General features: G+C 39.0%; 1 protein-coding gene across 1 annotated transcript in view; it reads right to left on the reverse strand.

Moving 5' to 3' along the window:
- ndst3 (N-deacetylase/N-sulfotransferase (heparan glucosaminyl) 3) overlaps nucleotides 1–13,171 on the reverse strand; it is a 78,401-nt gene that overhangs the window by 31,196 nt on the left and 34,034 nt on the right. The window contains exon 6 of the mRNA XM_041784420.1: nucleotides 873–1,001. Within this exon, the coding sequence (XP_041640354.1) occupies nucleotides 873–1,001 (129 nt within the window). The remainder of the gene's footprint in view (nucleotides 1–872; nucleotides 1,002–13,171) is intronic.

Genomic DNA, 13,171 nt, shown 5'->3' on the forward strand with positions numbered 1-13,171 from the left:
AATAGGGCTGTGCTGACTTGCAGAGACTGCAAGAAGTCCAAATAAATAAAACAATAAAGAATGGAAGTCACAATAAAGACACAAGAAAGAATGAAAAGAAAAAAAGAAATAAAAATGTCAGGGAAACAGGCCTATTCAATAAAAAATAAAGGAATAAAAAAGGCTTACAAAAAGAGGGAGAGACAGAGACAAAGTGGTGCAGGAGGAAGAAAGGGCTAGATTGCGTTGTAGTGTGAAGCTGTGCTCAACTCTATGATGTTCGCTGAGTTCTGACAGCTCCTCTAGTTCAGCACTCCTCCACCTGACACTTCAATACAGCCTGCCGCTGGTCTGTGAGCGTCTTTGTGCGAGTCTGTGCGTGTGCACATGTGTGGTTTGAGCTGGAAGAGAGATTATTTGGGAATATTTCCTGGGAATTTTCTGTGCCTACCTTTGAAAGTGTGCATGCACGTGCGCGCTCAGATGAGCATCTGAACTGCCACCAAAACCTAATTCTACTCCTTAATTCAAAGCAGAATGGAGCTGAGCTGACACACACAGCAGGGGTAAGTGAAAGTGGGAGGAGAGTGTGTGTGCGTTTTTGTGTAATTGTGTGTGTGCGACAGCAACCCCCCTGTGGTGAGACCTAATTTAAAGTGGGGAGATGAACACAGCTACACGGTGAGAAGCAGCCCCTGACAGGAAAAGGAGACAAACACACTCACACAAATGCGCGCACTCACACTCAAAGAAAAAAAAATTAAAAAGAACAAACCAGACGCGGAGGAAGTTACCTTTACAGAGACAGCGGGAAACCTAGTTGGTGTCTCTTCAGGTGCAAAACTCAAAATGTGAGTCTGTGTGTTCATGTGTGTGTACTTTCTGTGACTCACAGGGTTGAGGAGCACAGTGAGAAACAGCTCTCCTCCACGGATGCTTTTGTCCAGCTCCTTAGGTCCACCGGGGTATTCCTTATAGTAGATGGTGTGAGTAAACAAGCCACACGTCTGACGAGGCAGCACCTTCACAAACACACATACACAAGAGGCTGTTAATGGCTTTTAAATCTTCAGTTTACTCAAGAAGTGAAAACGGAAGCCACAAATGTGTGACCACCTGGTACTAGTTATTAAGCAAAACAGGTTTCATACTGTATTCCCCAGGTATTATCAGACTATGTCACAGTTTATAATGAGGCAGGTCAAAATCAATGCAGCAGAGACAGAGACAGTCTTTTTTTTACAGGGGTGGACAGTAACTAATTACATTCACTCAGGTTACTGTAATTGAGTAGTTTTTTGGAATACTTGCACTTTTTAGTACATTTTAAATCAGTATATTTACATGTTTTATCCAGAGTAACTGTGTTTTTGCTAAAGGACAATACTCTTGCACTTTTCCACCCCTGTTGACTAGCACATATTCTGTCAAATGTCAACAAGAGTCAACTGATTTAAGCTCTGTCCACTGCAATGTCAAAGCTTGGGTTTGAGTGGGCAGAGTTTCCCATTACGACCTAAGGCAGGGCATCTGGATGTAGATGTTTTTAGATGTAGTTAAGTTGTGTTTGGATACTGCCTGTTGTGCAGTGATCCCTGCTGGGATTCATTTGGTTTCCAGTGGATTCTTGTTGTTTCAATGTAAAATACACTTGCACCATAGGTGAAGTTATCCACTGAGTTAGAGATTGTAAAAAGCACAGTGCTGGCTGGAACATGTGGGTCTTGTAAACAGTTATAGTTAGAAATAAAAAGAACAACAATAGTTTGAAGTTATTTTGAATAATATTCTAAAAAGTCATTGTGCTGTGTGATCAGTGTTGTAGTCGAGTCACCAAACCTTTGGACCGAGTTGAGTCCCGAGTCCCTAGTGTTCGAATCTGAGTCGAGTCCTCTTTACTTGAGTCTGAGTCCGAGTTGAGTCCCCATTACCCGTGATCAAGTCCCTAGTACCCTAGAACCTAGAGCCAAATCAAATTAAAATCTCAACTATTTTTAAGCCAGCTTTCCAGGTGGGCTATGTTGATGTGATTTATTAATGTTTGAATTTCTTCAACTTTTTATTCTGAAGGGCTGGAGGAGCTGTTAGACTCTTCATTGATAATATTAGTTATATTAACAGGATTATTTGTGTATTTAGGGTGGAAAAATGAGACATGTTTATAACTGAACTCATGCTTTACATCTATCTTATACAAAATATTCCTCCTTTAAAATGACTGCATTTATTCTGATTTCTCACTAAAAACTAAAATTATAATTTTCTCAGTGTGACATTTGAACACACCATAAAAAGGTCCTCACTTTGTCCCCCCTTTGATACTCTAAAGTCTGAGCTGTCTTTAAACACATCATAATTTACCAAATGCCACCTCGTTAAGCTCACTATTCAGCGTTATCTCGCCGATGTTAACACAGATTTCAACATTGGATTGATATTTTTAACTGACAGGACTCACTACAAGGTTTTAAGAGTTTTTATCACTCTGTCCAAGACTGAGAAGGATTACTGTACAGCAGCAACAGCAGCTAATATGACAAGTCTGAGCAGCTGATGGAGATTTTCTGCAATGCAAAGGTAGGCTGCTTTTTAGTTTAATTTTTTCTAAAGATTACCGTGGGAATACAGAGAAGAGCCACAGGTTTAAACTACCTATCAACCTATCAGCTCCTCTCTCTGTCACCCATGCTCACCTGCTCCTCCTGCTCTCTTTCCTCTGGTTGTTTTCACAGACAGCAGGTTAGACACAAGTGAAAGTGCATGCAGGTGAATGCACACTGGGTGCTGCATGAACACTGATCAGTCATGAGGGGTTTTCTCACACAAAAACAACAAATATTACAGAATAAAATAGTCTTCAGCAAAAAAAGTTCAAGTCCTCCTCTTCATCCTCAAGTCCTGACGCAGTTAAAGCTTGAGTCCAAGTCCAAGTCTGAGTCATCAGGGCTCGATTCCAAGTAGAGTCGGACTCAAGTCCAAGTCCTGGACTTGAGTACTACAACACTGGCTGTGATCACAGAAACCAAATGACTATAGGTACATGCTGGTCATCTCTGAGTCAGTTGTTTCAGAATTCATAATACGGTTAAAAAAAAATTATAATTCTGTAATAAAGGTTGTTATATAAATTTTAAGTTCATTAGACAACAAGAAGGGTGCTACAAGGTGGGAACCTCTGAATGATTAGACTGATCTAAAGTTGTTGTTTTTTCCCACCCTAACAATCACTTGGTTTCAGTCAAGTTTTTCTTTGGTTGACGGCAGGCCTCATTATCAGATAGATGCTATATGCCTCTGGGAATGGAAACAAACTTCTCCACACTCCACTAAAGCCAAAGGTTAACATAAATGTCAAGATTTCAGGCAAGATTCCCTTTTCCAGTGGCATTTACATCCGCAATGTAAACACTGTCATTCAGTCCTTTTTCCGTGTTATCCCTGGTATTAATGAGTCTCAGTTCAACAGTAAAATACATGCAAGTTACAGCCGGTCTACTTGTGTTCACTTCAGCTGTAGGACCCCTAAAAAAAACTAATTTGAATGTGATTTTTCTCCAGAGTTAAGGGTGTTTCAGTTTAACAAAACAACATTGAGAAACCAATTTGTAAGCAAACAGTCAAGCTTTGGTCTCTCCTTCAGAAAAGAAGAAAAGAAGAAAACTTTTAAATATTTGTTTTTTTCTTTTTAGTGGAATTTGGTTTGATCAAATGTTTAGATAACCGCTTACAGTGCCAAGCACATCATTATAACAATACAATCACTGGGAACTGGTGTATCATTTGCATTGACAACATGGAATGTATTATCTGTATACATCAAACCCAGCTGATATGTGACTGGTAAATACAGTTCACACTACAAATGTATTACAAATGGAAACCAGAACACCTCATGTGGTAAGAATAATGACCCCTGTTTACAGATTTAACATGCAAAAGGAGATAGATTTCCATGTGAAGCCAGAACAGACATTTTTCATGTGTTGTGGCATTCTTTAAGATGTACAAACCATGACACTCAGAGCGATTCCTTTAACTGTATATGAGGCTAAAGAACAAATTAATCAACTACAGAGATGTGTGATGGGTGATGGGTTAAGCCAGCAGCATAAGGATGACAGATGTGAGATGAATGTACAGCCACACTGTGGTTTTTAAATATTAGAGGCAGACAGCAGAGCGGATCAGAGATGCTTTAAAGCGTTGTGTCATGCAGCATATGGTACAGTTACTTGTCACAGTGTATAAGCACAGGTGCTGGGTTTTTAGATGTCTTAAGTGTAATAGAGTTTTATTTTCCACAGCTGGTATTTTGAATTGGCTTTAAAAAACACGTTTAGTTGGTTAAAAATGATGGCATTGTCCATTTAGATTAGTTTGAGCACTTGGACTCTTCAACAAAATAGAGTAACTATTTAAAAAAAGACCAAAAGACAAGGGAAGAGGCAATAGGATGCTACTTCTGCTGATATATGATGAGGGTATAAGGTTATATGAGTATTTAACATTTATTATGGTTCACTGTGATTTCCTGAACTCCTCTTTGGCTGATGATGAACTCAACAGTTTCAGGTGATTATCCAACTATTGGTTCTCTAATTGGAATTCAGCAAATAGGATAGTCAGTGTCCTGGTTCCCTAGTGGGTATGTCTGCATTGAAGCAGACAGCCTGGGTTCAAACTTGGCCTGTGGCTCCATGCTGGCATGTCATTCCCCACTCTCACCCTTCAAAGTTCTGATTCTAACCACTGTCCTGTCTCAAAAAAGGCATGACAGCCCAAAATAAATCCAAAAAGTCAAGTCCCTTGGTCTGGTTATGGAGATGGCTGGTGGGAATAAAATACTGTGCAACTCAGTAAATATGTAAGCATATAGTTTGACAGTGTGCTGGAGTTTTTTTTTTTCATCGTCTCCTCTGATGCACCCTTGTGATGGCAGTTTCTGTCTTTACATCAGTGCTACGTGTAATTAGATGAATTTACAGTTTAACCAAAGGAGTTAAAAGAGCAAGGTGTAAAAAAACAAGCAGTTTCATTATGGGTATGAATACTCCAGAGGCTTCACAACAATCACAGGATATTATCATCATACCTCACTATTCAAAACAATTTTCAAGATGTTAACCTTCTGCAGTCACACATCAGCTAAACCCTTCTTGCAGAGATGTTACCAGGTGTCTCAATAAAGCAAGGACATGGGAAGCAAGGGGGACAAGGGTGCTGCAGCAACCTTTGAAATCAGGCCCACCTAAAACCATTAACTCACAAAATACTTAATTACCAACTTTATTGGTTATCTGTATAGATGTAACACACCAGTACGTGTGATCACTTTTTCATCTGTTTCCTATAGTAGCATAGTTCATTCAGGAACACTCTTGTCATACATTTAACTGTTTTACTGAAAAATGGCTCTACAGTTTTACTTGGTGGAGAAGTCTCTGCTCAAAAGATCAAAAGATGCTCCTTGGGTTAGTCATGCTTTGATTTTCCAGGGACTAGAAATCCCCATACACATAGAAACATTTCTAACAATGTGTATTGAATGCGATAAAATTAGTTCAAAAGCAAATAACAAATAGTGGCACGAATCTGAATATTAGTGTGCAACAACTTTATGCTACAGGAGAAGGCTGGGATGGAGGAGGTTAAGCTTTGCTGCCGCTAGCAGCAGAAGCAGCAACAGCGTGGTGAATCAGCATTAATGCAAGCAGGGATTAGTGAGAAGTACGTCATATTTAAATGCACCGCTGTGCTTTAGCAGCATCCACGCTTATCTCTTCCACCATAGTTGCACCTGCCTCTTGTTACCGCTTGCTTACGTCACGACTCTGCTGCGCCTGAAAGTACTGCCCCTCGTCGCTGATTGGTCCTGTCACTTTCTAACCGGGCCAAAATGGTTCAAACGGGAGCTTTGCAAGATGGATTTGCCAGTGAGAAACACGGAAACGGGCGTATCCATCTGCTTTGCAAGGTTAGAGTATGACATCATGATACAGAAATATCTCCCTCAGCATCCCTGAAACATTGTCAGATTGAAAACTTTTGCTGTTTGCATTCAAGTAGCCCACCAGGAAATTTGAGGTAATCTTTAGGAGTGCAGAGGGCTGTGAAAGGGCTGAATAAGAGTGAAATTAGAGATATCAAAGGTTACCACATTAACTGCTGTGCCTGAGCTGTCCTGCAGAGATAACTCCACTACAGCAGCAGAGACCTTATTTTCATGCAGGTGCATACTATCAGGTATTGATTTGCACTGGTGAAGTTAAGTCTCTCAGGGGCACTGTTTGATTTTTTTCCCCCCTCACCTACACCTGTTTGGTATTTTGGTGACGCGCTGTTTACCGAAGCAGGAGCAGATGAAAATGGATTACTTTTAATCCCGCTTAGAGCAGGTGCACCAAGCACCTTTGGCTACCAAGATACCAAAAGTAAAACCACCATCCAGGCTCTGTGCGGGATACACACTCTGTGCATGGGCTGATGAAAGCAAGGTCAATTTCTCAGATTCTCTGTATGGCTTCTGGCACATCTAACAATGTTAGGATCTGAGAAGGTTTTAACAGGTCAGTGGGAATACATGCAAATGCACTGACATTGTCCTCAGGTTTACATTTTAGTTATCAGTCTCACCATGGTGTCTTTTTATATCTTTAATATTTATCAAAGAGTACAGGTAGTTTAAGGTAGTTCCCAACATTCACAATGCCAAGGACTCCCATTTAGTGTTAAACTCTGGCAGGAACCTCCCTCTTAGAAATATCTTCATTTCCTTGTACACTATGATAGAAAAAAAATCATTAAATATGCAGCTTATCAATATGCTTCCTAAATTTTATTGACTTTAATCTTGATATTAATTTCCTTCACTGTCTTTATGATAAAAATATTCATAATTTTTGTATTTACACATTTTTAAGAATCATACTATCAGGCTCTAGTGTGTATTTTAATTGTTGAAATCTATGCTCACCCACTCTCTCTTTCTGGTTTCCAATGGAGCAGAAATTTATGGCTAAAAAAGAAAGTGACACTCAAGATTTAGCACTTAAAAAGAACTCTATCTCATTTAAATTAAACTACTTTGGGATTTTTTAAGCATCAGGGTGCAAACAGTGGTTATTTGTACAATCAACACAAAGTTTTTAGATGGAAGTGCAACACACCTTTATGACAAGCTCAAGAACCAGCATCCTACACAGAACACGCTGAGTCAAACAGTGAGAAGATCAGTCTAACTGCTGTCAGCAGAGGCAAATCTAAGCATGCTGTTTCAATTGTTACAGTTGATGTCATTCTGCTTTTTCATTGTTTGACAAAGTTATCAACTAGCCTTTCCGGCTCTCCACTTGACTCTCCTTTATTATAATGGAATCACAAGTGAAACAATTTAAAACCAGAGATTTTTTTTTTTAATGGAGGGAGTCGATAATGATGTTAGCAAGGTCTTCTGTTGTCATTAAAATGTTTTTAACAGTATAATCATTGATTTTTACACTGCTGCTCTTTCTCCACTCCTACAGTGTGTAGCAGGAAGTTGTGAGGGTGATACTGATGTCACTGCTCTGTTTGACATAATATTCAACAGTCCCTCTTTGCTGCATGACCATGTGTCACTGAGTAATTCTTATTCTTACCAGTCTAGGGAGAAAACTATGCTAAATCTGTCATAATAAATAACAGTGCCACTACTAAGTGTTGGATGTTTTACCCTTTTATTGATTGTATCAATCAATCATGGTCAAAACAGATTTTGTCTTTTTGGTAAAACAACAACAACAAATTCTTTAATCAGTTTTCTATGAAGTAATGTCAATCAAATAAAAATATGTAAGGTTAAATTAGTAACTGCATAAATATTCATCCCCCTTAAAGTGACTGACCTACTAGTAACTGATGCCAGTAGTCTCACAATTTGTGTAATGGGGATCACCTGAGTGCAATAAATGTGTCTATAGTGATTGTAGTATGAAGACAGATCTGTCTGGAAGGTCCAGTCACTGCATTCCTGGTTACCATTACACCATGAAGACAAAGGAACACTCCAAGCAACTCAGAGAAAAGGTTATTGAAATGTATAAAAACACCCAACACTTTACATCCCCACAAACACACCATCCCCACTGTGAAGCATGGTGGTGGCAGCATCATGCTGCAGGGATGCTTATTGGCAGCAGGCCCAAGAAGGCTTGTAAAGTAGAGGGTAAAATGAATTCAGCAAAATACAGGAAAATCCTGGAGGACAATCTTATTCAGTCTGCAACAGAACTACAACTGTGGAAAAGATTTATTTTCAGCAAGGCAATGACCCAAAGGAATTCAGCGAAAGCTACACAGAAATGGTTTAAAGACAACAAGGGAAATGTTCTGGAGTGGCTGAGTCAAAGCCAAGACCTCAGTCCCAAAGAGAATTTGTGGCTGGACTTGAAAGGGGCTGTTCACGCCAGATCCCTGTGCAACCTAGCAGAGTTCGAGTAGTTAAGCAAAAGAAGAATGAAGTTAAATGGCAGTGGTCCAGATGTGCACGTCTGATTGCGACCTATCCACAGAGACTCAGTGCTGTGATTGCAGCCAAAGGGGCATCTACTAAATAGTGACTTGAAGGGGGTGAATACTTGTGCAGGCACTTATTTTTACTTTACATATTTTTATTTAATTGACATTACTTTGTAGAAATCCGGGTAGACCTCCAGACCCCCTCTACCTGAGGCTTCCAGCTATGAAATGGAAAATATTTACATATATGTCGAGCACTGACAGTCAGGTTGATGTAGACGACAAAGAAAAAAAATAATCAACTTGTCAACACAGTATTTGTGCATTTACAAGATTAAAATGGAGCGATAAGTTTGGTTGATTGGTTGGTCTTGTGCATATTGCTGCCACCAGGCCATAACCTCCTATCTCCCAAATCACCACTTTTTTTAGAAAAGGGGGAATAATGCTGTATTTTTTAAAATAATTCAACACTAAATGGTCATAGTCAGCATTTATTGGACACAATTTATTGGTTTAAAATTTGTAAAACCCACTAACAGTTGTATATGTATCTCAATAAAATTGATTTATGAAAAAAATATTTAATACTGAAAATGGACATTGGAGGTTTTGGCCTGACATCGGAAATATGAGTATTAGAAATAAGAATAAAAATGACTCATGATTAAACTGTGATTGTGATCCTGGCATAAAAAAGTCGTATTATGATAATATATATTTGCGGTTGAAAGGACAAGAAGAAATAGCAAGTGTAAAAGACTGAGAGAGGGCTGGGTCTAATGTTGAACAGCTGATGAATTAATCGCCTTTTTATGAGGTCATTAAAGGAATTAAATGAGGAGAAGATGAGACGAGAAGAACAAGGTCTTTATTAGGAACTCCTTATGGAGCACTTCTCGGTGTGAAATAGAGAGTAAAGGCTGGAAGCGCAGATATTGGTTTATCTATAAAACACTGCAGACTCGTTCACACTCACACACAAACACGCACGCACCGAACAGACAGAGAGGGAGACGGAGAGAGAAGGCCACCGAAGCCACAGACACTCAGCACTATTTCACCAAACCAATTATCCACAGAGCTATATCTCAAACTGATATAGTACATTTTAAAAAGAGGCACACACAAACACACACGCATGAATTTCTGACACACAAACACACACATACGGCACACTCCCATATCTCAGTCTGATTTGTTTTGATACTGTGGGTCCAGTGGGTGGCTCTCAATCTGCTGACAAAGACACACAAACACCAATTTTACAGCCTAAAGACAACTTCCTGTCCTCCTGTGAAGAAACAAAGATGGAGGAGGAAAAAAAGAGGAGAAAGAGATTAATGGGTGAAATTGTGAGAAAAAACAAAAGTGAAAGGTGAAGAATGTTAAGGTTTACAAAAAAATTCTGACAGGAAATGAGAGGTCTTGAAGCTTTAATTAGCCACTGCTTTGTTGTGAAAATGCTAAAAATGTAAATATCCTTACACATCAACAAGTGATTTTTTTTATACACAACCACAAAAAAACATCCTGCTTCTCACAAAACTCTTGAGCTGATTCCTTTTTTTTTTTTAATAATCCTTTTTTGCTATTTATTCAGTGAAGCATTCAGTGTTGTGACGGAACTGAAATATTTTCCTACACTGATTTCACACTCCTCCAGTCTCTAAACATGTTTAATAAAGGCTACTGATGCGTACTTGTGAATATTTAATGTCTTTAATTTGGCAAAGAAATTTCACCTCAAGGCACTTTTGAGAAGCTTTCTTTTCACACGGTTGTCATGAGCAGCTGGTGTTCCCTATGCTGTTTTTAGGTGCTCAAATTCTTTCTTTTTTGGACAATTTAGGACTTTTTACTCACGCTGACTTAGAAGTTATGCCAATCCAATCAGCCGTGATCAATACCCCTCAAAGAGTTGGGGTCCTAGTTGAGTCAAGCCAGTTCCAGATGTCATTGGTCGAGAGGCAGAAGTTATTTTTCAGAGTTAAAAAATCAATGCAAGATGTTTTAAGCTGGATTTTCAGAGACTTTAGGTTCTATTACTTTTTGTGTGCTTTTTGATGAGAAGGAAAGATGCTTTATACAGTCCTTTTAAAAAAGTTTTCACCCTCTTGGATGTTTTACCCTCTTATTGCTTTTATGCTTCAATCAGTGTCAATGTTATTTGACATTTTTGATAAAAGAAATTATAAAAAATAACTCTGTAATGCCACTATAAAAACACATTTCTATGAAATAATGTCAATAAACCACAGCAGGCTATGTAGTATAAAGGCCCCGGGGAAAAAAATAATAAGTGGTAAAACCTTCAAGGGGATGAATACTTTTTATAAGCGCTGTATATGAGCGGATTGATATATGAATAGTTATTCCTTTTTTGGCTCACTGTTGAAGTCTGTCCTACACATGGGTCTGTATGTGACTGCCTGCCTGCCTTCCTGACTGAGTGAGTGAGTGACTATACTTTCAGAGTTGCCTTCACTGAGGACTAGTGGCATCTAATGGTGGTTGATGGAGCATAGTGGACCTCCGCTGGTGCCATGCTCTGTCTTGTAGCGCTGTGGATACCTTGTTTGGAGGGAGTAGGTGGAGCTACTCCTCTCCTCTGTCCTCACATATGTTTGCATTGAAAACAAAAAACACCGAAACTACTACATGTGAACTTGCAGCTTGTACTAGGTGATCCATTTTGGTGAATTTTGATGAGGATTGTTCTGTTATCATCTGAGCTGGGAGCTGACAGTGTTGTGCTGTTAATTGCCAACAGGGCTTTACGTTTTAGGTTTTACACAGACCTAAAGGACAGCACAATTACAAACCCCAAAAACCAATCACTCTACCAAAACACACAATCAAGTCAGGCATTTCGACAGGCATTCCAGATTGTAGCAGTCAGCCATATACTAGGTTTTGACCTGTCTTGTTTAGTCTATATTTTTCTTATTCATTATCTTTCTATATTTGTGACTTTGTATTTGTGTATATGAGTGTTTGTATTTATGTACAGTTGACATGGAAATGCTTGGAAGAGCAGGCTGAGGGAATTTGCAGGCGGATTTGGGCACATTTAGCTTCTGTATGAATCATGTTTGTTTTCTTTCTATGGCCTGTTGCTGTTTCTATTTTAAAAATCTCAATAAAAAGGTTCTTTCCTAAAAAAAAGAGCATGTCCAAGCATAATCCAATAGAGATTGTCCTAAAATGGAAAAACAGGACAACCTGTCTTTAAAAACTGGCTTTAATAACAGTCAAGGCCCTACTCTCCTACTAATGCAATGTTGGCTATGGGACAAATCTGTTAAACAAAAAAGTTTCTGCATTCCAATATCAAAAAGTCATCATATGAAGTTTAAGCCTTTTTGAAAGAAAGTGTCGGCAGAGTTTCACAAACAATGTTCAAAAACATCTGCATTCTTCACTGCTGTCAGTGGTGAGATTGAGGGCTTTTATTGTGGGGGTTTAATTATATTTAAGCCTCCACTCCCTCTCCAACTTTATTTCAAAAATCTTTTCTTCCAGTATAGAACAAAGGAGAAAACTTAAAAAAAATGTTTCTGTCAATTGTCCTTTGTTATTTCTGCTGTGCCTCTCTTTATGATGTTTTGAGCACAAAATGCGTGTTTTTGTTTGGAGCTTTGTTTTTTTATTTGGTGATTCACTGATGACTTCAATACATGACTATTGATTATGTATAATAACACATTATAACCTGTCAAGCTGTCAGCTTGTTATTGTACTGCACGGAAGAGGAATTAAGTGGCTGTCTTTTATGACGCTGTGACAAAATGTCAAGAAATAAAAGCAGACTTGTGGGACTGATTAGGAAATTGACAGAGCTGTCTGCTCAAATTGTTTGCTCAGGATCTGAACAGGGCAGAACAACATGGACTGGTAATTTTGGTGTCAGATGTGATTGGTTCTTTTGTCAATATGGGAGCAGTTGTGCACACTGACAAAGAGCCTGACTGACAAGTGAATGAAGAGGAGGAGGCGGGGGAGGAGGACGGACGATGGATGGGGGGGGGGATGAAGACAACTTGCTTATAAGGTGAAATTGGGGACAACAAGAGTTTCATTGTACTGCTGTCTCAAGCTGAGCAGTGACTGATTACTTTTTTTTATTGGTGCATGAAAGTGTTTTTGCATCCTTATTCGATGATACACTTCCTTCCCATTTATGAATCCACACAAATGAATGCACAAAGTAAAACTCGCCCCTTAAGCCGCATTGGGAAGCCTATAAATATTCACCCAACATGGAGCTGTGCTCACCATAGTGAGACATAGGTCAAAGAATTCATGCGCCACACACATAAAGCTGCACACGCAGCGTGATGGTTACACTCTATGCAAAGAAACATTGATTTTCTGTTTAGGACTGCGAGAAACAATCAGCACACAGGTTACTATTCAGCAAACACTTATTTAAACAAAGATAGAAACAGCTCTTTTCAAAGTGAGATAAAAGAGTAGAGCAGATACAAACAGACTCTTTTGACTCAATGAATCTGCATTTTTAAAGCTTGCTTTGATTTAGTCGCTCCAAGAATTTACATTTCATGGTTTTAATTTCAGTCAGACGAATTAAGCAAATCATGTTTTGCTCCCAGCGGGCAAGGACACAGTGAAACGTGCTTAAAATGTTGTGTTTGATTCAACACCAATGCTTGATGAATTGTGTTTTGTTAAG

This window comes from Cheilinus undulatus, linkage group 4 (genome assembly GCF_018320785.1).
Source record: "Cheilinus undulatus linkage group 4, ASM1832078v1, whole genome shotgun sequence".
NCBI lineage: Eukaryota > Metazoa > Chordata > Actinopteri > Labriformes > Labridae > Cheilinus > Cheilinus undulatus.